The sequence below is a fragment of the Gopherus flavomarginatus genome, chromosome 15 (assembly GCF_025201925.1).
Source record: "Gopherus flavomarginatus isolate rGopFla2 chromosome 15, rGopFla2.mat.asm, whole genome shotgun sequence".
Taxonomy (NCBI): Eukaryota; Metazoa; Chordata; order Testudines; family Testudinidae; genus Gopherus; species Gopherus flavomarginatus.
The window spans coordinates 2274475-2298005 of record NC_066631.1 but is presented as its reverse complement, the minus strand read 5'-3'; the positions used below and the strand labels follow the sequence as shown (position 1 = coordinate 2298005).

General features: G+C 54.6%; 1 protein-coding gene across 1 annotated transcript in view; it reads left to right on the top strand.

Moving 5' to 3' along the window:
• Positions 1-1361: 1361 nt before the first annotated feature.
• CABP7 (calcium binding protein 7) overlaps positions 1362-23531 on the top strand; it is a 91348-nt gene continuing 69178 nt past the window's right edge. Inside the window, exon 1 of the mRNA XM_050923875.1 lies at positions 1362-1486. Coding sequence (XP_050779832.1) covers positions 1378-1486 — 109 coding nt within the window. The 5' untranslated portion in view covers positions 1362-1377. The remainder of the gene's footprint in view (positions 1487-23531) is intronic.

The window sequence follows — 23531 nt, the reverse complement described above, 5'->3', positions numbered from 1 at the left end:
CAACAGAACAGAACTGCACAGGCTCTGCCTCCCATTGCTGGGCCCCTGGAGCCAGCCAGTCCCTGGCAAGCCCATGAGACTGATCTGACTGAAATATCTTCCTGCACGTTCCACAATGCCCCATTTCTCACCCCTTCCTCCGAAGCATCTAGGACCCATCGATCTCTGTTGGAGGCAGGAGACTGGGCTAGATGGTCTGATCCCGTCCTAGGTTCTTGGCCTTCCTCACTGCACAGCTTGTCCACATTCACAGCGCGATGGAGTCCTGCACATGTTAGATATGTGTGACCTGTCTGGCTGGGGAGAACATAGGGGAAACATTGACAGCAGGATAACTGAGATGGGCGCTCAGCCCTGCTTGGCACAGAGGCACCTGCTGGAATGTATTTGTGTTCCCCACACAGCCCTACACACAGGCCTCTCCCAGGCGCTCTCCAGCAGTGCCTAGGCAGAGTTCTGCGCCTCCTTTGCTGCCACAAACAGACTCCCTGGCTCTAGGCAACGAAGGGCAGGCTCCAGAGGCCAGGCCATAGGCGATCTGGCACGATGTGGCATGGCACAAGAAACCCCTGTCTGCTCCAGCTGCAGAGACCTGCAAATGGAGCCAGCTTTAAAGACAGACCCAGGGCAAGGGGGGCCTCGTGAGAACTGCGCCAAGCAGAGTCTAGGAAGCCACGGCCAGGGAGCATTAGCTAGTGACTCTCCAGGGCTGGGGTCAGCCTAAACCTGGTGTGAGAGGCCGGTGCTCCCTGGCCTTCCTCCCGCTTCCTGCAGGTGGTTTCAGTGCTTCGATGCGCGGTGGCCGCTCAGATGTTCACTTGCTTGGCGGTGGGGGGAGCATGTGCGCGCCGGGCGCCAGGCAGAGGCAGAGGCAGGCACCGCACAGAGTGGAGAGAGGTTGTCAGAGCAAGTCTAGGGCTGAACTCCTGCTGGGGAAACTTAGCGCACTGCCCCCCTTGCGGCACCCGGCCCGAAGCCAGGCCAGCCCCCCAGAGGCCTCGGTCAGGGGCTAGATGGGATCCGTGCTCCCGAGAGTCCCGGGGTGAAGCACTAGGGAGGATGCCCAGCCGTGTGCCGCTGCCTGCCTGAGAGCCGCGGGGATGGGGAGCGGGGTTTGACCGGAGCCAGCCGCCAGCGGGACCGTTTTGCCGGGGGACCCGAGCCGTGTGTGTGGAGGGGCGCAGGGCGGCCAGCGAGGCTGTCATCTCCCCCGCCGCCAGCCCGGAGCCGCTCGCCCGCCCCAGCCTCTGCCGGCCGGGAGCGGGGCAGCTCTCGCTCTCCCGGGGGGAGCCCTCACCCCGGTCCCACGCCCCGGCCCCGCCAGGGCGCCTCGGATGAGAGCGGGGGGTCCCGCGGGGGATCCGGGCCGCTCCCACCATGCCGTTCCACCCAGTGACCGCGGCGCTCATGTACCGGGGCATCTACACCGTCCCCAACATCCTCGCGGAGCAGCACCCCGTCGAGATCCCCGAGGACGAGCTGGAGGGTGAGTGACCGGCGGGGGCCCGGCCTGGCGATCTGCAGGGGGGCTGCAGCTCGGGGCTCCCTCCCTTTGCGGGGTTACTTCGCCCGGCAGCCGTACAGGGTGGGGGGGGACCTGTTTCCTGGGAGCGGGTCGCGGCCGGAGTTTGGCAGCGATCAGTGTCCGCTGCGATCGCCAGAGCCTGCCCTGCGGAGCGCGGCCGGGGCTGCGGGGGGTCGCACTCGGGGGCGGCGCGGCGAGGCGTGGCTGGGCCGTGGGGCGAGCCGAGCGAGCTGCCCCGCAGGACGTGCCCGGTGCAGGGGGAGGAGCAGGGGCCGGAGGAGCTGCCAGGGATTAGCGCCCCAGCGCCAGCGGGCTGGGGAGCGGGGCGCGGGGGGCAGCCCCGGTGCGGAGGAGAGAGGAGCAACGGGCGGGGGCCAAGCGCTAGAGCAGAGGGCGCCTCCCACCCTGCCAGGGCAGGGCCCTGCTCAGGGGCCGGGGAATCACCCCCCGCCCAGGGCTGCGCTGCGGCCCCAACTTGACTCCCCCGCCCCGGCCACCTCCCTGCTGGGCGCGCTGCGCCGGCCCGGAGAGCCCGGGGGCCGCTGTCCCCGTGCCAGTGCGGCAGCCCCGGGCGCCGGCTGCCAGCCACCGCCATTGGCATTCCGCTCGTGTCGGCCCGGGAGATCCGTGCGGGCTCCCGCCAGCCAGGCAGCCCCGCCACGCTCCCCATGCGCCCGGCCGCGGCCAGTGCGGGGAAGCGCTGTCAAGGCAGGAGGCGCAACCCGGGAGGGGCGGAGGAGCCGGGCGCTCGCGTGGGCTGCCGCATGCAACAAGCGATTGATCCACTGCCACAATGGCACCGTGACAGGGCACGGCCGGTGCTCGCTGTCCCAGCACGGCTCGGGTCACCCTCACAGGGCATGTCCGGTCCTCGCTGGCCCAGCACAGCCCGGGTCACCCTTACAGGGCACCGCCGGTGCTCGCTGTCCCAGCACAGCCCGGGTCACCCTCACAGGGCACGGCCGGTCCTCGCTGGCCCAGCACGGCTAGGGTCACCCTCACAGGGCACGGCCGGTCCTCGCTGGCCCAGCACGGCTCGGGTCACCCTCACAGGGCATGGCCGGTCCTCGCTGTCCCAGCACAGCCCGGGTCACCCTCACAGGGCATGGCCGGTCCTCGCTGTCCCAGCACGGCTCGGGTCACCCTCACAGGGCACGGCCGGTCCTCGCTGGCCCAGCACGGCCCGGGTCACCCTCTCAGGGCACGGCCGGTCCTCGCTGGCCCAGCACGGCTCGGGTCACCCTCACAGGGCACCGCCGGTGCTCGCTGGCCCAGCACGGCCCAGGTCACCCTCACAGGGCATGGCCGGTCCTCGCTGTCTCAGCACGGCCTGGGTCACCCTCACAGGGCACCGCCGGTGCTCGCTGTCCCAGCACGGCCCGGGTCACAGTCACAGGGCATGACTGGTGCTCACTGGCCCAGCACGGCCCGGGTCACCCTCACAGGGCATGGCCGGTGCTCGCTGGCCCAGCGCGGCCCGGGTCACCCTCACAGGGCATGACCGGTGCTCGCTGGCCCAGCGCGGCCCAGGTCACCCTCACAGGGCACGGCCGGTCCTCGCTGTCCCAGCACAGCCCGGGTCAGCCTCACAGAGCACGGCCGGTGCTCGCTGGCCCAGAACGGCCCGGGTCATCCTCACAGGGCACGGCCGGTCTTCACTGTCCCAGCACGGCCCGGGTCACCCTCACAGGGCACGGCCAGTGCTCGCTGGCCCAGTGCGGCCCGGGTCACCCTCACAGGGCACGGCCGGTGCTCACTGTCCCAGCGCAGCCCGGGTCACCCTCACAGGGCACGGCCAATCCTTGTTATCCCAGCGCGGTATGGGTCACACTCACAGGGCACGGGCAATTGTTGTGGTTGCAGCACAGCATGGGTCACACTCACAAGGCACGGGCAATCTTAATTGCAGCGCGGCATAGGTCACACTCACAGGGCATGGGCAATCGTTGTTGTCCCAGTGCGGTGTGGGTCACACTCACAGGGCACGGGCAATTGTGGTTGCAGCTCAGCATGGATCACACTCACAGGGCACAGGCAATCGTTGTGGTTGCAGCGTGGCATGGGTCACACTCACAGGGCCTGGGCAATCATGGTTGCAGCATGGCATGGGTCACACTCACAGGGTACGGGCAATCATTGCAGTTGCAGCACAGTGTGAGTCACACTCACAGGGCCTGGGCAATTGTCATTGCTCCAGCATGGTGTGGGTCACACTCATAGGGCATTAGCCATTGTTGCAGGCCTAGCACAGTATATCACAATTGTACAGCATGGGCGATTGACGCTGTTTTAGCACATTGTGTCACAATCTTACGACGGGTGATTGTTCCTTTTTTTTTTTAAAATCCCACTATGTCATAAGCAACTTTTACCTTTCTATCACCCTCTGACCCACGTGGTTTGTTTTTGTATAACAGTGTCACCGTATCATTATAAATGCCTGTTCCTTTCTCACAGTGTGATTGGAGCAACAATTGCTTTTATATCACAATAACAGCAAGGCATCTGGTGGCACTTTAAAGACTAACAGATTTATTTGGGCATAATCTTTTGTGGGTAAAAAACCCACTTCTTCAGGAGAAGAAAACTTATGTCCAAATAAATGTGTTAATCTTTAAGGTGCCACCGGACTCCTCGTTGTTTTTGTGGATACAGACTAACAGGGCTACCCCTGATACTTTACATCACAATGTGTTTCTATCAGAATAAGATATGAGTAACTGTTGCTTATGTGTTGCAGTGAGCTGCGTTTGTGTAACATTTTGTCACACTAGTACACTGACAAGCTGTTGTTATTATAATCACAACATGGGCTGAGTGACGGTTACTTTTCTATCCTATGACATGAACAGCTCCTGCTCTTCTCTTGTGTCAGGATATGATGAGGGTGGTTTTTGCCTTTCTTTAACTAGGTCCCAATAATATGACAGGACCGCCTGGGGCTGCCCTAGCACAATGTAATGTGAGCAGCTGTTGCTTTCCCATCACAATGCAACATGACTGTTGCTTTCCCATCACAGTGTGTCAGGATACAATGTGAGCGACTCTTGCTTTCCTGTCACGAAAACAGCTGGGTCACAGTGGCTGTGTTTTCCGTCCCTCTCCCACTGTTAATTCCAACAGGGATTCTCTTCTTCCGATTTCCAAAGCAGACACAGGAGGGAGCAAGCAGCAAGCACTGGGGCCCTATAAAGCTTTCTCCATCCCATTCCTACTCACACACACCTCCAGCTGGCACCTCCTTCACCATCTCTGCCAAGGGCTAGTGTTCAGGCAATCTGGCCGTAGGAGGCAAACCACCCTCCCCCCTGCTGTTTGAACCCAACCTGCCCAGAAATGCCTGGCAGCAAGTGGTGCTTCTGTCCCTGTAATCCCTGCTATGCCCACAAAGCTGACATTGAAATGTCCCCTTTGGATGTCTTGTGTGCAATGAGTTGGGGGCTCTCAGTTTAATGGCTGGTGAAGAGGCGTGCACCAGGCAGAAACGTCCCCAGCTCCTTGCAGCCAGATTGAGCAGAGAGGCCACGGGCCAATAGGATCACAGAGACTGAAGTACCCTAGACGTGGGCAGGGTAGGCTTGAGGCACTGGGGTGAGGTTGGGTGCAGAGAAGCTGGCCCTGCTCTTGTCTCTGTCCTGGGGCTGGAGGGAGCCCCCCCCCACCCAAGACATCCTCCCCAGCGCTGAATCCTAGGGCTGGTCTGAACGTCCTTTTCATTGGTATATGGCATATCACCACAGTGTTCCCCGGACATCCTGGTCTCAAGGCAGATTTGGACAGGAAGCTTTCTGTGGCCCAGAGATGCTCTGCTCATCTCTGTTCAGAGAGAGGAAGGCAGAATGGACAGCCAGTGCTTTTCAAGTGCAGAAAAGACGTTTCAACACAAACCCGCTTCGCGAAAACATTGGGCAGGTTTTGGTTTCATTGCCATGTGGAATGGGCACAGCTCGAAACCACAAATGTTAGCACAGAACAGAATTGCCGTGCACTGGCCAGGTCTGCAACTTGCATTGAGGTTGGCCCCACTGCAGCCACTGCAGCATGGGCTGGCACATCCCGACTAGCTCACTAAAAACCAGCAGTGTAGCCAGGATGGCACAGACAGCAGCACAGCCTAGCTGCCCAGTACCATCGCACCTGCAACCCTAGGTACATACTTGGGCACCTCACCCCTGCTACCGCCTGTGCCACCATGGCTACCCTGCTATTTTTAGTGAGCTAACGGGTATGCCTGCACGTGCTGGCCTAATTGAAGCATAGGCAGACCCTAAAGGAGAAAACATCCCAGCCAAGAGCAATGTTCCTCCGGGCTCTTTGATTTCACTCAGGGAAGCAATGAGGCAGGTGACACCAATGAAGCTTGCTCCCACATCTGTCCCTGCCAGGCTGCTGGCAAGCTTTGCATAGGAGGATTCCTGAGCACCTGGATCACCGTAGGCATGTCAGAAGCTGGAGTGCCAGGAACTTCAAAGCCCCGCTCTCTCCCTTTCCCCTCATAAATAAGATCCTCCCCTCGACCTTCTAAAGTCTCCTCCTGCTCTTTTGAGAATATGGTACAACTTGCCCATTCCCACCCTGAATCATGGGATTTGAGGAACATATGAACTGCTTGGCACAGACCATTTGGACCCTCTAGAGCAATGTCCCATCTCCCCACTGTACTGGACCAGACCAATGGCCCATCCAGTCCAACCAGCTGATGGCCCCAGCTGTATGGTGTCAAGTCTCCAGGGCTGTTCAATGCCTGATGCGAAGCCCCCACAACCCATCTCGTTAGGCTGTGCTGTGCTGATGTGCATTCTTTGCTGCACTGCCAGCCTGGCCTCACCTTCTGCACAGAAATAGATGGGGAATGCTGGATGTGGAGTTTGGGGGTTCATGATATTTGCAGGAAGTGGTGGGGTTCCCTGGTGCTTGGGAAGACTGAGTCTTTCTGTGTCACCCTAACCTGGGTTCATGTTCAAGTGTGATTTGGGTTTTGTAGAAACCTGTGTTTCACTCTGAATGGAGCCTGCACTCTCTGTTAGAGGTCAGGGAGCCGAGATGGGTGGGAGCCATATATGATATCCAGGCTGCTGCTCCTGTTCCTCCTTGCTAGTCCTAAGCTCACACTCTGCCTTTGATTCTTGCTTCCTGCTCACCCTCATTTCTTTCTCCCCTCTCCATCTCTGCTCCTTTCACTCCCAGTCTCCCTCTTTAAATGGAACAAGAGCCCAACAACCCAGGAATACAGCAGCTGAACCACTGGGGTCAAATGCCTCCCTCTAGAAGCCTGCTGAAGCCAGTGGGCTTCCATGAGGAAGACTTTGGTGTATGGTCTCAAAATTAGAGTGCAAGGAAGGACGATCCCATAGTTAAGGCTCCCAGCTGGGACTCAGGAGATCTGGATTCAATTCTTATCTCTGCCACTGACCCCCTGCATGACCTTGGAGAAGTCACTTAGCCTCCTTGGGTCCTGTGATGTTCCCAGTCTCTTGTCTATTTGGACTGTAACTTCTCCAGGACAAGGACTGGATCTAACTGCACAGTGCCCAGCACAGTGGGGCCTGGATCATGGCTGAGGTTTCTAGCTGCTGCTGTAATACTGAGGAGTTAACAGTGTTAACAACATTCACAGTGTCTCTGCATAGATTAATGCCTGACCCTAGGGCATTCTCCCATCCTGCCCCGGGGAGTTCCCCAGGTCAGTCACATTTGTGTGAAACACATACATTTCCTTTTCACTGCTCCCAGGGCATGGGGTGGCCAGGTGCTCTCAGCGAGCCATGTCTCTGCCATCCCTCATTATCTGGCCCTTTTTCCTGTCTCCTCCCCCTCTCTGCCTTTCCCACCTAAACAGCTTTGTATCCTCAGACATATCCCCCCCACCCTGGCCCACCCCCATTCCTGATGCCTCTGAACATTTCCACTGCAGCGTCTTCTCTGCTCATCCTTCTGGAGTGGAGGGTTCAGGCTGAATGCAGCAGCCAAGGTGAGGCTGAACCATTGCTTCAGAGCAGCTCCCTGCACCTCTCAGGATGCTCCTGCATGCAGTGGGTCCTTTCAGCCAGCTCCTCCCTCAGCCCCCTCACAGGCCTCTGTTCTTCTTGGCCCCACACTGCTCTGAGCCCCCTCCTGTCTCATACCAGCTGCCCTACCTAAGCCCTCCCACATGCAATATATAGCCTCACTTTCTGGTCCCACACCCCCTCCCCCTCCTGTATGCAGTACGCCCCAGGTCCTTGCCTTGACCCACTCCCTTTGGGTATGAACTATGCCCCCATTCCCTGCTCTACCCCCCTTTTCAGTACAGCCTCCCTTCCCCACTGTGCCCCTCTCTGGAGCCCTGCACTGGGCAGAGAGCTTTCAAACCAGCCTGTCCAGGCAAGAGTGTGGCTTGACAGATCCAAAATCACCTACCGTAGAGCACTTCCTTTGCTGTCCCCTGATCTTTCTTTATGGCCAAATCCCATGACTACCCCAGTGCTGCCCCACCTCTCACAGCCCTGTGCACGTTATGGGCGAGTTTTCTGACTGGCCACTGGCTCCTAGTCCATGTCATGGAAGTTGTGTCTCTAAAACCCCTGGTTGGCTTTGCAAACCTAATCCTCCATTTCCAAAACCTGGTGGACTCATAAGCCAAGCCAAGCCTCCCCTGGGAGGGCAGCAAGTGTTGTTATTTCTGTGTTACAGATGGGGAGACTGAGGCACAGGATATGAAGTGACTTGCCCAAGGTCCCCAACAGGCCATTGACAGAACCAGGAGTGGAACCCTGGTACTTTGGGTATCTAGCTCCACCCAGCCCCCTGTGCTCAACCTACTAGACAGCACTGCCCCTCACATCACCTTTCCCTCTTTTAAATCAGCAATGAAAGGAGCCATCCCAGCCAGCTCACACCAGGGCACTGATTAAATTCCTCCTCCTAAAGGGGTCCCAGATAAGGATATTTATATTAGAAGCAATTGTAAGACTGGAATCATTTCCTTTAGACAGGATAGGAATAAGAGGGAACCAGAGTCTATGTAATAGTGACTGGGTTAGAAAAGGAAGATTTGGTGCTTCTGTTCTTTGTTTCCTAACACAAGAACAAGGGGACAAACAATGAGATGGAGATGGGGGGCGGGTCAAAACCAAGCAATTTTCACACAATGCATATTCAGACTGTGGAACTCACTGCCACTGGAAGCCAGCAAGGCCAAGAATTTATAGCATGAGTCAAAAGGGATTGGGCATGTATATGGACAGTGAAAATATGCAAAGTTATCCCAACTAATTATAACAATTGTGGAAGAAAGATAAAACCTGGTGCTTCAGGGCTTAAGCTGATCTGTGACTATAACAACCCAGGGTCAAATCTAATATGGGATCAGATTATCCCAAACCTGCTACTACTGGGTTTTTACACCTTCTGCTGAAACACATTGTGCTGGCCACTGATGGAGAGAGAAAACAGGACTAGGTAGACCTGCCTATGTTCCTAGGTGAACTAAATGCCAGGGTATGGGAAGGTGTAGGCGTTTATCAGACAAGAGCTTGGTGGTGGCTGTCAGGGTGTCCTGAGCTGGAGGAGTGGGGAACATTACCAACTCCCTGGTGTTCCTCTGCCTGGACATGCTCTCATCTGCACAGCAAGCTATCAGTGTTTGGGGGGGACGCCCTTTTCTTTGGAGGGACTTGATACTTAGCTCAGTGGTGGCAGGACATCCTCAGGCTCTGCAAGGTGGGAAGGTGCCAGCGCAGAAGACAATGGGCTGCTCAGGGCAGTGGTTTCACAGCAATCAGGACATTCCATCTACTGAGAGGCCCCTCGGCACAACACATCAGCTCCTTGGAACCGTGTTATGAAGGACAACGTTTGTGTTTAAATCAGACTCCTCCCATGGCTCCTGAGTTAGCAGGGATTCCAAGTGTGGGCAAACTACAGCCCATGGGCTGGATTCAGCCCACCAGTGGCTTTAATCCGGCCCTCAAGCTCCCATTGGGGAGCGGGATCTGGGGCTTGCCCCGCTCAAGCGCTCCAGCCAGGGAGCAGGGTCAGGGGCCACTCCAAGTGGCTCCCAAAAGCAGCAGTATGGCCCCACGCCACCTCCTATGCATGGGGCAGCCAGAGCTAAAGGTGCAGGCCCCCTGGCTTGGTGGCAGTAGCAGACACTTATAACACTATGTGTCCAGCCATGAGCAGGGGAACAAAGATCTGTACTGTGGTGATTTCCCTTGGCCAAATGTTTTCCAAGCCCGCTGGAGGGTAACAGGAGAATTTCTATTCTAGTCTAGTTCTTATACAGCCCTCACCATCATTGCACATGGGGAAGAAGCAGGTGATCCAGGTTCATGGACACTCCCGCCTGCCTGGTCTCGCTGTTTGACTTTGTGTTTTGTAGCAGCCATTTGTTGATAACATCAGCAGGATCAATTCAATTCAATTAGGCCTCAGCTCCTTGGCATCCGCAAACTGTTGCATATGGATGAGTTAGGAGCAGGCATGGAGGCAGAGGGGCCAGGACACACAGTACAAATCAGTGACAGGACGAATGGGACAGAGAGGGTGCCTTTTCTTATGTCTAAGTGCCAGGCACACCAGCAGCACAAAGGAAATGATCAATCATTTTAATGAAGATCAGATCATTACACTTGGCATCTTCAAGTTACTTACAGCCATCAGCTAATTAATCCTCATAAGCCCAAGGGAGGTGGGGAAGTATTAGCATCATATTTCAGAGTGGGGAATTGAGGAACACAGGGGTCAAAGCCAAGATTTCAAACCTAAAGTTAGGTCCCAATTCTGAAAGTTCAGGCTACCTCTGCGGTTACTGGGAGCTTCTTAAAAGGAGCCCGTGGCACAGCAGAGAAAGGCACAGTGCTCAGTGTCTGCGCTGCAAGGATACCCACCCAGCACTGACTGAGGCCTTGTCCACACACACAACTAGCCCTGGTTTCACTGAAATCAGTTTTAAAACCCATTTAGCTAAATTGGTGCCAACTCTGGCCTGGCCTCTGATCTCAGTTTAGAACTGGTTATGCTGGCTCAGCTCCTGCCTGCTCACCACTGCCAGCTAAGCAAAAACAAACCCAGTTAAATGCAATTTAAGAGTGTCCACACAGGGGCTTTGCACCGGGTTAGTTAAAGTCATGCAACTTTGTGTTTGGAGACAAGGCCGGAAAGTCCAAAGCCCCGCCCCAGTATGCAAGGGGCTCAGTGTAAGATTCTCTGGGCAGGAGGTAGCTTCTTCTTGGGTGGTTCCCAAGTCCTGGTCAGTAGCTTGGAGGGGATGCCCCAGGGCTCTGGAGTTTGTGCTGGCAGCCCAGCTTTGGCGTGTGTATCCAAATGGAATGGCTAAGCCCTCTGAGGCCTGCCTGCCTTATTATACTGAGACAGCCACCCTGTCTTTGGCAAGACGACATCTTTATCCCACCTCCTGCACCCATCCTGCTCCCACATTTCTGCCTGTTGAGCACCTCCTCAGCAACCTCCCACAACCTCCCACAGTGAAATCCTGGCCAATGGGAGATTTTACCATTGACATCCACGGAGCTGGGACTTTGCTCCGGAAGGGACCACACCTTTTACACAGGGTGGATATGTTCAAAGCAGGGTCTGATGAGAAGGAGCAGCCCCCACAGGAAGAGGTGGGAGTGGAAGCAAACAGGAGCAAGGTGATGGCCAGGCAGGCAGGCAACTGTCTCCCACTTCCTGCTCACCCTGGATCCTGATATGAGCCCTGGGAAAAGTCGGCCCCAATTTCACAGCTATGCCCCGAATGCCACGTTCTACTCAATCCACTGTGCAGTGGTGGAGAGCCGCCTGAGAGCTGCTCAGCAGCACTGGGCATGGAGTGGTGGGGTCAGCCCAGTTCCCAGCAGACAGGTATCCATGTCTCAGAAACCACCACCATCATCATCACTAGAACTAACTGTCAGTCTCAGCAGAGAGGCTGGGTGATGAATGGGTTATGGAGCCTGAATTCCCTCTGCCATCTGCAAGCATGTCTACACAGGACACTCTAGGAAATTAATCTGAATTAACTAAAGGTGTGAATTTAAACGGCATTATTAGTTAGACTGCATTAAACCCCTGTGTGGACACTCTTTCCAAATTAAAGTAACCTTAATTCACTTTAAATTTAATTCACTTCCAATGTTAATTTGGATTAACTTTCCAAAATGTCCCACACCTAGAGAAGCCCTGAAAGATGTCCCCTCCAGGGCAGAGCTGGGGAAGCCTACCCTACTCTGCCTGCGCTGTCTCAGCTCAGCAGTGGAGCAACCAGGAGAGGAGCTTATGCCCTTTGGTGGAGGTCACTGTAGCCCACACAAGTGAAGAATATGGGCCTTTGTCACCCTCTAAGTGACTGGGCTACATAGGTGGCTAACAAGGCTGATGCTGTAGCTGGTTAAAAAGATTCTGGCTTTAGTGCATGTGGAAGACTCAGCTTTTAGCACAGTCAGTCAAGGGTTCAAGGTCGCCTGATTGCCTGGGGGTTGGTCTCTAGCTCACATGACAAGGCAACATGGCATCAATGTGTGGAGCCAGAATGCAGCTGGGGAAGTGCGTGGGGACCAAAGACAATGCAGGCCCAGAGCAGTGAGTGCACGCACATGGCTGTAGCTGTGCAGGGGCACATCCCCCAAGCTAGCCCCAGCAGGAGGTGCGGAACTAATGGGGGAACCAGAGTGGGGGACCCTCTCAAGAACAGTCTGGAGGCCTGGTACTGTACAGCATCCGGGCAGCTGGATTTTCAGACTAAAAAAGTTGATTTTATGGAGGAAAAAAGCCACAGGAAATGTACCAGGTTTTACCAGGAGGCTTAACTGTAACTCCCCAGGGGCATCTGGGCCCTTAGAAAAGGAATCAACAGCTGCACCCAGAGCCAGTGGGCCAGACTAACCTCCACTGCTCCCTGCCATGCTGGGACTGCCTCTTCCTTTCAGAGATTCATGCACCCCCTCCATCTTCCACTTGCTTCACTTTCCTCCACCTGCTTCCCTTCCCCTTCCAGATCCACCCTTTGGCTCTGTCCTCCATCAGCCCCAGAAGGAGCTAACTGCATGAGCTTGTTGTATCATAGGATATCAGCATTGGAAGGGACCTCAGGAGGTCATCTAGTCCAACCCCCTGCTCAAATCAGGAGCAATCCCCAGGCAGATTTTTGCCCCAGGTCCCTAAGTGGTCCTCTTAAGGCTTGAACTCACAACCCTGGGTGTAGTAAGCCAATGCTCAAACCACTGAGTTGTCCCTGCTGTGTGGAGGTGAAGGGCAGCCAGCAGTGGAGGGCATGGGCTTCTTCCCATCTCCCCAAGGAGGCTGCCCGAGCTACCTTCAGAGGTGAGGAGGCAAATGGGGGGCTCCCAGCTGGGGCACTTCTGCTTTTCGTGGTGACAGAGTCCCAGTCAGGTACCTGCTGCTCCTGTGTCAGCATGCCCTGCCTGCGGAGCGCTCTGTCACCAGAGGAGGGGGCTTAGGGCAGGCAGGGAAGGGGGGACATGCACATTTTAACACACACATCAGTCTGCAGGGCAGCCAACGCATCTTTCCTCTGCACTAATTGTGCTGATCCGGCCCTGAATCCTCACCCCCCACAGTTGGAAGGTGCTTGGATCTGGGGGACTTGATTTTAAAAAGTCCTTTGTTCAAATCAAGCCATTTGTGGCACGTTTCCCTGAGTTCCAGCTCTGGGCACTGCAGGAGCCACAAGGGGAACAGAGGCCATGAAATGGCAGCTAAGCAAACACAGCTCCAGCAGGGAACGCCACAAGCCAGAGACGCTGAGCTTCTTAAAGCTAGAGAGACAAGGGGGACCTGGGCATCCCATCCCATCTCCCCAGTCCTGCCTCCAGTTCACGCTCTGCTGGGAGGGGAATCTGCCCAGACACCCACAGCAATCATTGTCTAGCTGCCAGAGCAGTTAGAGATCCCCCAGGGAGGGCACAGAGGCACCCACCATTCTCTTCCCCCTTGCTGTGTATTAGCACTGCTGGCAGGCACCCTTTCAGCCCGGATACCTGCTACAGAGTAGAAACTGGAGGGGCCTCAGAGGGGAGCAGCCCAAGAATTGCTGGGCCCAGCCTTGGGAATTGCTAAGGAGAGAGCAGGAGAAACACCTGCGCACAGCTGAGGCAGTGTGACCAGGGGCCAGTAGCCCCTGGGGCTGTATTCACTCACTGGCGTAGGGCTAGCATCCACAGAGGCTAATGGGAGCTGCCGCCCCAGAGCAGGGCCTCCAGCGTTCTTTGTGCTTCGTTATTAATAACTAGCATCTTGCTGTTCAACTCAGCGCTGCACAGGCCACTCACCGCGTAGGGCCCTGATTCAGGTCCCCTTGTTCTCTCCATGGAGCCCCTCCCCTGCAATGATCTCAGTGGGGGCACTTAGGAAGTCAGGTGCCATCCAGAGCCCAGAGCAGAGGTGGAGAGAAAGAGGGTGAGGCTAGCGCTGGCTGCCTGGTGCTGTTGATGGAGCTAGGTTGTGGCATGCGCTGGCATGGGTTAAAGTTCTAATCCTTACCCTGCCATCGGGCCCTGAGTTATCGAAGACCAGGCTGATCTTTAAAAACCCGCCCTTTGGAGCTCAGCAGTGCACAGCATGTTGACTGCATGTAACCTTAGGGAAATCTGGTCTCTATCATCAAATTGTCCACCGCAACCCCTTGGTTTTTGGTGCCAATTTGAGGCACCACCTGCTTTTTAGCCCCACCCCACCATGACTCCCATTGGCTCCCACTGTTATTTCCATTCTTCCCAGGAAAGAGCTTGCTGCCTGTAGGGGGGCCCCTTTGCACACACTCCAGTGGCAGACCAACAAGTCTGCCTGCCTCAGTTTCCCCGTGAAAGGAACAATCTCTCATTGTCCATTACAAAGTCCCTTCTCTGTGCATAATCTGGTCAGGAACACCAGGGCAGTAGTTCCCCAAACCCTTGTGGTGAAGCCATTCTTGACACACCCACCGTAAACATACAAAGGTACAGCTACTTTTCCATTGTCTCTGCAGGGGCACTACCTCCAGATTCCCGCCAAGAGCGAACAGCAGCACTGTGTTCCCCATTCCTGATGCAGGGCCCCCACTTTCTAGACCCCCAACCTGAGAGCAACCAGTCTCCACAGCCCCCAGGTCAGGTGTCCCCAGGAGAACTCCCCAGTGCCCCACTCCTCAGGCACGGAGTCCTACCCCTGCTCAGGGCACATCTCTCCCAAATCCACTCTCTTGCTTCTGAGCTCTGCTTCCCATCGCTGAGCTGGAGCTGCCCCTTTTGCCACGGCCCCAGCCCGCTGCTCATCGAGGTCGCCAGCTTTGGGCAGCGCTCACCAGCTGTTCCGCTGCTGTTCAGCTCTCTCTAGCAAGTCTCCTGTAGTGCTCTCCCAAACAACTCTTGCCAGTTCTCTCCTGCTGCTGCTTCTGTCCCTGGCACCTCTTGGACAGCTCCCATCTCCTCCCTCTGTAGCCAAGCCCAGGTGTCCTCTTTTAAACCTAACCGGGGAGTCAGCTCACCCCTCACAGATGCACTGGCCTCTTCTCTCTTAAAGAGCTAGTGACATTCCCGTCTCCAGCTTAGGAACTAAATGGGCTACTGGCCATCGTGACCATACAGTCCCCATCTGGTTGTGTAGCTGAGGGCTGCAGACGCTGGCAGGCCTGGGCTGCTGAAGGGGCTGCAACTGCTAACACACCTGGGCTGGTAGTGCCTAAAGGCCAGCTGTGACTAGGGTGACCAGATGTCCTGATTTTATGGGGACAGTCCTGAGTTTGGGGGCTTTTTCTTATATAGGCTCCTATTACCCCCCACCCCCTGTCCTGATTTTTCATACTTGCTGTCTGGTCACCCTAGTTGTGACAGAAGTGGAGCTGAGATGTAATAATCTGCAATCATTTTATGAACACTGTGTGTGACCAGGTCAGCAAAGGGAAGCTATTTTGTAGTGGGTTATAAAGCTTTTCTGTGTGAATCTGATCCACCTTATACCAGGACTGTGGGAAGAACAGATGGTGCTTGTGGTCCCTTCTAACCCTATGATTCTAAGAACCAGGGAAGTAACTCAGTGGCTTGCCAGCTAAGAACATTTAGGTGCACATTAGGAAGACAATGGGGTCCAGCTGCTAGCTTGAAAGATCCCACATCTTGTCTCCAATACGTGGTTTTGCAGTGCTAGGACCTATCAGATCAAAGGGTTACACACAATTAAAAGAGCATTTTCGTTCCTAGAAGTTGTGGGGGCCTGCGGCACTCCTGAAGCTGCTAGCTAGGCAGGCTGGTACAAAGAGCGAGAGACGCCTTAGGGAACAGCAAGCAGTGCCTTGAGGCTGGTTTGTGTTTAAGGTCTGTTCTCTCTAGAGTGCTGTTGTTCTAGATAAATGATCCTTTGCTTCAAAGGGGCCTTTTGGTCACTAATTACCACGGTCCCTGTTCCAGAAGAAACAGAATTGCAGATGCTGGACATAGGAGGTCAGGCCTGCTGGGGTTAGCACCAGGAATGCAGCTCTGCTGCTGTCTGAGAGTGGAAGAAACGCATGTTTCCACCACAGAAAAGAGGGGATAACCTGAGGCCATGGGCTGGGAATGACCAGGAGGTGTTAGCCCCCCTACCTGTGACACTAATAACCAGCCTTGGTATGAGGAGACCACATCCTAATACTTCTCCAGGGAGCTCTTCCAAAGGTGAGGAAGTACCATTATCCCACTTTACTGCAGGGGAACAGTGGCACAAAGAGATTAAGTGACTTGTCCAAGGTCCAACAGGGCATCCGTGGTCCTTGAACTCAGCCCTCCCACGTCCCAGGCCCTTCCCCAGTGACAGGAACACAAGCCGTCTCTCCTTCACACCTCAAGCTAGTCTGCCCCCCAACACTAGCTCTTGTGGGAGGAGAATCAGATTTTACTGTTGTCTGCATCCCACTCTGGAGGAGAGGGACCAGTCGCTCTGACCTGCTTCTCCCATCCGTTCCCCCAGAGACATGCCAGTGGTGAGAGCTTAGCTGTTCCCACCTCCCTCGCCCTACTGGAGGCTCAAGAAAGAGGATGTGGAACCACCTGCCAAGGGAGGGAGGCGGGGAGGAAGGGGCCAGGAATGGCTGCAGAGGTGGGTTAAGGGGAATCAGAGGCATTGAAGGGGTCAGGTGTGAACCTCAAGCGATGAATGGCTTTTCCCTCACTCAAACATTCACTTCAGATAGATTCCTGTTCCTAGCCCGTGCCTTTCATTGTACATCCACAGTGTGAGAAAAACCACACAGCACCACGGCCCTGAGCCCGGGTTAGCTGACAGGCTCAGGGGGCTCTGGTTGCGGGGCAAAAAAGAGCAGTGCAGACGTTTGGGCTCTGGAACCCTCTCCTCTCGTGGAGTCCCAGAGCCTAGGCTCCAGCCTGAACCCAAACGTCTACACTGCAATTTTATAGCCCCACTGCCAGAGCCCGAGTCAGCTGAGCCAGGCCAGCTGTGGTCCTGTCACAGGTCTTTTATTGCAGTGTAGATGGACTCTAACAATCCCCTGCTAATCAGCCAAGGAGCGGCTGCTTGCACAAGTTTCTCTCTTATGCACTCCCATGAACTGTCTCTTTCACTAATTCACTTTTCTCTCTTATCTGCATGTCCCTGTCTTGTGCCTCTCTCTCTCCTACCTCTTGCTTCATGGCAGATTGGCCTCTGCTCACATTTGTTCACTTTTCTCTCTGGCCCTCCCTTTCTTTTAATTCCCTCTCTCTTTCCACTCCTACTGCTTGATCCAGCAGTGATGTCATAATGAAGCTTTGTGAGATCACTGTTTCCAGGACAACAAATTGTGATGTCACAGAGAAAGGAAACCCCCACTTCAGGATGCAGCAGTCTCTTGTCCTTTGGTCCTAAGCAAATATTGATGATTCCACCTTTCCCTTCCAGTACTGAACCCATCTTCTTCTTCACCTAAACCTCCCTCTTTACTCCCTGCTCAGCCTGGAGCAAAGAGCCTCCCAATTCCCAGCAAACTATTAAACAGTGCTCCGTACAAATGTCCTAAAAATTACTGTAGTGACACCACTGAGCTCCGCAGGGTCAGCTCCCACCTCTCTATCTAGGAGACTCCCACTCTGCCTCCTGCTCTAGAAAAAATATCCTTTGTAGAAACAGATATTTTGATAACAGAGGCCTCTTAAGTCTAGCACTCAAAAGATCCAGTGGTTGGGCACTGAAGCTAGACAAAATTCAGCCTTGAAATAAGCACTATTTTTGACAGTGAGGGTAATAAACCATTGGAACAATACACCCAAAGATATGGCAGATTCTCTATCACTGTCAATTTTTAAATCCAGATGGGCTGTTTTTCTGAGATCTGCCCTAGTTCTACCCGGAATTCACTCAGGGAAGTCCTAGGGCCTGTTAAGTAAGACTAGATCATTACTTTGTCACATCTGAACCTCTCTCAGCACTAAATCATTAGCACAAGATTCTATCTCCAGTGTCCCCTGCCAGCCAGACAAGGATCCAGGAGTGCTATAGGCTGCATGCACAATGTCCTATCACTATGGTCTCTTTTCTCAGGAGGTCACCCAGTCCAACCCCTGCTCAAAGCAGGACCAATTCCCAACTAAATCATCCCAGCCAGGCCTTTGTCAAGCTTGACCTTAAAAACCTCTAAGGAAGGAGATTCCACCACCTCCCTAGGTAACCCATTCCAGTGCTTCACCACCCTCCTAGTGAAATAGTGTTTCCTAATATCCAACCTAAACCTCTCCCACTGCAACTTGAGACCATTGCTCCTTGTTCTGTCATTTGCCACCACTGAGAACAGTCTGAATCCATCCTCTTTGGAACCCCCTTTCAGGTAGTTGAAAGCAGCTATCAAATCCCACCTCATTCTTCTCTTCTGCAAACTAAACAATCTCAGTTCCCTCAGCCTCTCCTCATAAGTTATGTGCTCCAGCCCCTTAATTATTTTTGTTGCCCTCCACTGGACTCTTTCCAATTTTCCCACATCTTTCTTGTAGTGTGGGGCCCAAAACTGGACACAGTACTCCAGATGAGGCCGCACCAATGTCAAATAGAGGGGAATGATCATGTCCCTTGATCTGCTGGCAATGCTCCTATTTATACAGCCCAAAATACCATTAGCCTTCTTGGCAACAAGGGCACACTGTTGACTCATATCCAGCTTCTCATCCACTGCAACCCCTAGGTCCTTTTCTGCAGAACTGCTGCCTAGCCATTTGGTCCCTAGTCTGTAACAGTGAATGGGATTCTTCCTTCCTAAGTGCAGGACTCTGCACTTGTCCTTGTTGAACCTCATCAAGTTTCTTTTGGCCCAATCCTCTAATTTGTCTAGGTCCCTCTGTGTCCTATCCCTACCCTCCAGTGTATCTACCACTCATCCCAGTTTAGTGTCATCTGCAAACTTGCTGAGAATGCAGTCTATGCCATCCTCCAGATCATTAATGAAGATATTGAACAAAACCAGCCCCAGGACCTACCCTTGGGGCCCCCCGCTTGAAACCGGCTGCCAACTAGACATGGAGCCGTTGATCATAGGAATCAAGAGCCCAGGATTCTATTCTTTCCTCTACCACATGTACTTGGGCAAGTCATAGCACCTCTCCTTTCCCTCTCACACTTTGTCTGTCTTGTGTATGGAGACTACAAGCTCTTCGGACAGGGATTGTCTCTTACCAGGTGTATGTGCAGCACCTGGCACAGTGTGGCCCTGATCTTACATGTGACCTCTAAGGGCTGCTGTAATATCAGTAGCAATGATTATCTACTGAACTACATGATTTTCCCCCCTTAAAATGGAAAAGCCCCATCTCCTGTCAAATCAAGACCCCCCGCAAACATCCCACAGCTCCTCAGCTTCAAACTGCCCTTAAATATATTTTGTATGACCGTAATCCTTCCAATTTCCTCGTTCTGTCTGCCTATGCAGCAGGCCATCTAAAATCTCCCAGGAAAATCAATTGTTGAGCTGTCTAGAAAAAAGAAGAAATTTCAGGGGGGAGGCTTTTCCCCAGTTGCCATGTACCCTAAGGGAGACCCAAGAATATCCCCATATCAAAGGCATGGCACCCTTCCTGGCAAACGCCAGATACCACACCACTAAAATACTGCCTCAGACACAGGGGCTGCCATCGAAGAGACCAGAGCAGGCTCCCGGCCCCAACACTGGCTATTACCAGCTGTTTCAGAGGAAGGTAGTTATGCCATAGCATAAAGGAAGTCCCCTCCTGACCCGTTAGTTAGAAGCTAGTTCATGCCCTGAAGCATGCAGCTTTATAATGACTGTCAGTCCCCATGGACTAAAAAGGTGAGTCACTGAGCTGGCCTCAAATAGGGGATCCCAAACCGTGATCCATGCAGCTCTTACTGCTGGTCTGTGGAGAGCTGGCTGCTCACATGGTGCTCATGTAACCTACTGGTGGGTGTATTACAGGTCACCCTCTGTGCTGAGCTGCAGAGGTTATGAGTCTGTCTCAGTCAGCAGTTGCAGAGATGTGACTCTTTCGTTCAGTCTGTAGCAGCTCATGTGTTTAACTCTAGAGCAGAGGTGGGCAGACATCTGGCCTGCAGAACTGTCCTGCCCGGCCCCTGAGCTCCTGGCTGGGAAGGCTATCCCCGACCCCTCCCCTGCTCTCCCCTCTCCCCCACAGCCTCAGCGCACCATGCTGCCAGCGCTCTGGCCCACTGCTTCTGCTGGGCAGTGTGGCAGCATTACCGGCTCCAACAGGGTAAGGGGGCAGGGAGTGGGGTGTCCCGGGAGGCAGTCACGGGACAGGGAGCAGGGAGCAGTTGGATGGAGTGGAGGTTCAGAGGGGGTGGTCAGGGGATGGGGAATGGGTGTAGGGGTTGGATAGGCATGGGAGTCCCAGGGGGCCTGTCAGGGGGTGGGGGTGTGGATAGGGATCAGGGCAGGAAGCGGGGGGGGGTTGAATGGGGGCTAGGATCCCAGGGGGCAGTTAGGGGCACGTGGTCTCGGGAGGGGGCAGTCAGGGGACAAGGAGCAGGATGGGTTGGATGGGTCAGGAGTTCTGAGGGGGGTAGTCGGGGGTGGGTTGTGGGAGAGGATAGATGGGGGCGGGGCCCAGGTTGTTTAGGGGGGCACAGACTTCCCTACCCGGCCCTCCATACAGTTTTGCAACCTGAACATGGCCCTCAGGCCAAAAAGTTTGCCCACCCCTGCTCTAGAGAGTCCTGGTTCAATCCCAGGTATGCCAGCCAAGATGGCAGCTGTCATGCTGGCTTCTCTTCCTTGTCTCCAGCTGCTGAACTGCATTAAAAGAAGCAGGGTCTGTTAAACCCATACATAACCTGCATTGCCAGGTAAGCAATGCATAGAGTTGCCATGGAGAAGTTATGAGGTTGAGAATGGCAAAGGATGTGATCCATGCAGAGGCTAATGGATCTACCCTCTAGCACAGTTCCCAAGCTACCTTTCTCACTCTAAGTACTTTCTTCTCTGTGGCCCAGTGCCCCAGATACCACAGGAACAAGGCTCATGAACTCTTATCATCCCACATCAGTCTCCAGACCAGCCACTCGTTCCAGCAGATCTACCATCCTTTGCCAAGTAACTTCCCCATCAGAAGCTGAGTGACTGACCAGCTGGTTGGACATCAGAACAGTCTGAGAACTTCCTGGAGGAGCAGGTCTCTTCCAGGCAAACCAGCCAAAGGCTGCAGCCACCTTGCCAGAAAAAGGAAGATCAATCTCTCTCTCTCTCTAAACAGTCTTTAGGAAGAGTAAGCAAAGTGGTTGTAATTCTAGAGCAGGAATTGGGCTATAACAAACTTACATCAACAGGCACTCCAGTGCAGATTCACCTTTTATGCACACATCCAAGTTACTCGCTTCATACCCGCTGTCAGCGCGCACAGTGGGGAAAGCACTTTTCAATTCCGAGCAGACTGGAGGTGCTCTGCTCCACTTTCGAGAGGTAGGAGTTCAAGTGTTGTGTGTTCTTAATTCAATCACAGACAGTTACATCATTTTTTCATGAGTCTTGCATTATTAAAGGTATTCTCACAGCACTAGATTTAAGCAGGCAAGTTCCTGGCTGAGCTGTACATCAAGGTAGAACTGGAATTATAAGGCTATTCCTTGCCCACCTTACATGTTATCCGTCACAGACTTTGGTCACGTCCATTATGATCCTGCTATTTGCAAACAGTGTCTAGCACCCTCCCAGGCCAGATGTTCATGAGCAAGACCTGGGCAGCTCAGCTGTAAGTCAAGTAAAGTATTTTCCCATCTCTCTCCTGTCTTCTGTCCTTTACAGACAGCGAGCTGAGCCCACGGACCTCCTTAGACCCCAGGGGAATCTAACCTTAGGCAATAGCTTCCAAATCAATCTGAGAATGTTGCGTTGTCACCCCACTGCAGGGGCAGAGTTAAGGTTGTTGAGGTTATTTGAGTGTGATTGTGTGTTGTTATGGCAGAGCAACCTTAACTCTGAATTAGAGTTGCCAACTTTCCAATTTCTGAAAAACTGGACACCCCTACTCTGCCCCCTCCCCTGAGGCCCTGTCCCCTGCTCCCTCCCCCAAGATCCCATCCTCTGCTCACTCCTCTCTGCCCCTCACACCCTGCACCCAGCTCAGGAACCACCACACTCTCCCCATCTCACCAGTTAGATGCAGGGGGGAGGCTCTTTCCATAAGCTACTCACTCAAGTCACACAAGAAATCTGTGGAGCAGCTGGGAATAAAACCCAGGAGTCCTAGCTTCCAGCCCTCACTCCCATTCCAGAACTAGGATCCAGGGATAGAACCCAGTAGTCCTTGATTCCAGCTCCCCCCACCCCACTCTAAGCACAAAATACCATTCTCCTCTCTAAGCTCAGGAGCCCTGAGTGCCAGCTCCCCCTGCTCTAACCCACTGGCCCCCACTCCCCTCCCAGAGCCAGGGAGAGAACCCAGGAGTCCTGACTCCCAGCCCCCCCCTGCTTTAACCGCTAGCCCCCACTCCCCTCCCAGACCCAGAGAGAGAACCCAAGAGTTCTGACTCCCAACTCCCTGCAACCAGCTGCACCAGGCTCCCAGCAATGAGACAGGGGACAGTCCCAGACACACCCTGGCATCTCCTGCCCATCTGGCTCCATGGAACTGGGAGCAGGGAGCTGCTCGCTTCCACCTGGGGAACTTGCCCCAGTGTTTGTAGCCGCCCCCCTGGCAGCCACAACCTGCTCTCTCTGGCTGGCTCCAGAAAACTTACACAGAAATATTGATTCTGGGGTCTCCTCGCTTCTCCCAAGGGGTTTAATAAGCCTCTGCTCCTGGTTCATCTGCATCCCATGGTGAGGGGCTCTTGAGGCCCTGGTTCCCGGGCTACCTCAGCTGCAGCTCAGGTGGGCTGGCTGTAAAGGCCCCGAGCCTGCCAATTTCTGCCACCTGGAGTGAGCAGGTGCCCGAGTTCTCAGGGAGCAGTGCTGGGGGACAGCCAGTCTCCTCCCTGGGTGGTGATTGCGTCATGCATGGAGCCAGGATTGGCAGCCCAGCCTGGCCCACCCCTTCCAGGGAAGTGGCCCCACACAACACGCCAAGCCTAGGCCCCTCTGCAGCCAGTGCCAGGCAAACAGAGTGGGGCCAGGGGCTGCTTTCCAAACAGCCCCTCTCCCAATATCCGCACCCCACAGGTAGCGGGCTGCCCCCTTCCTTCCTGCAGCCACACTAGCATGCTCAGAGCTTGCCCTCTTCTGGCCAGCTGGGACCTCGGGCCGGGCAGGACGGATGTGCTGACCGGAGACTGCCAGGTCCCCTTTTCAACCGGACATTCTGGTCAAAAACCAGACACCTGACAATTCAGAGTCTCAATTTTAGTGCTAACGCCCTTGAAAAGCAATATGTGTACACAGACCTCTGCCACGTGCTTGCATCTTAATGCCATCTGCGCACCTTGGAAGAGTAATACTACCCTGCAGCCAGAGACAGCTCCTCATCATAGACGATTCACAGACTAAGACATTAGTTGCACTGGAGGAAGGTATCACACAATGAGGAAGGAAAGGGAATCTTTACTACCCTCTCCTCCTGTCACCCCTCCCGCCACAGACTTTCCCATGTGGTTGGTGTCTTTA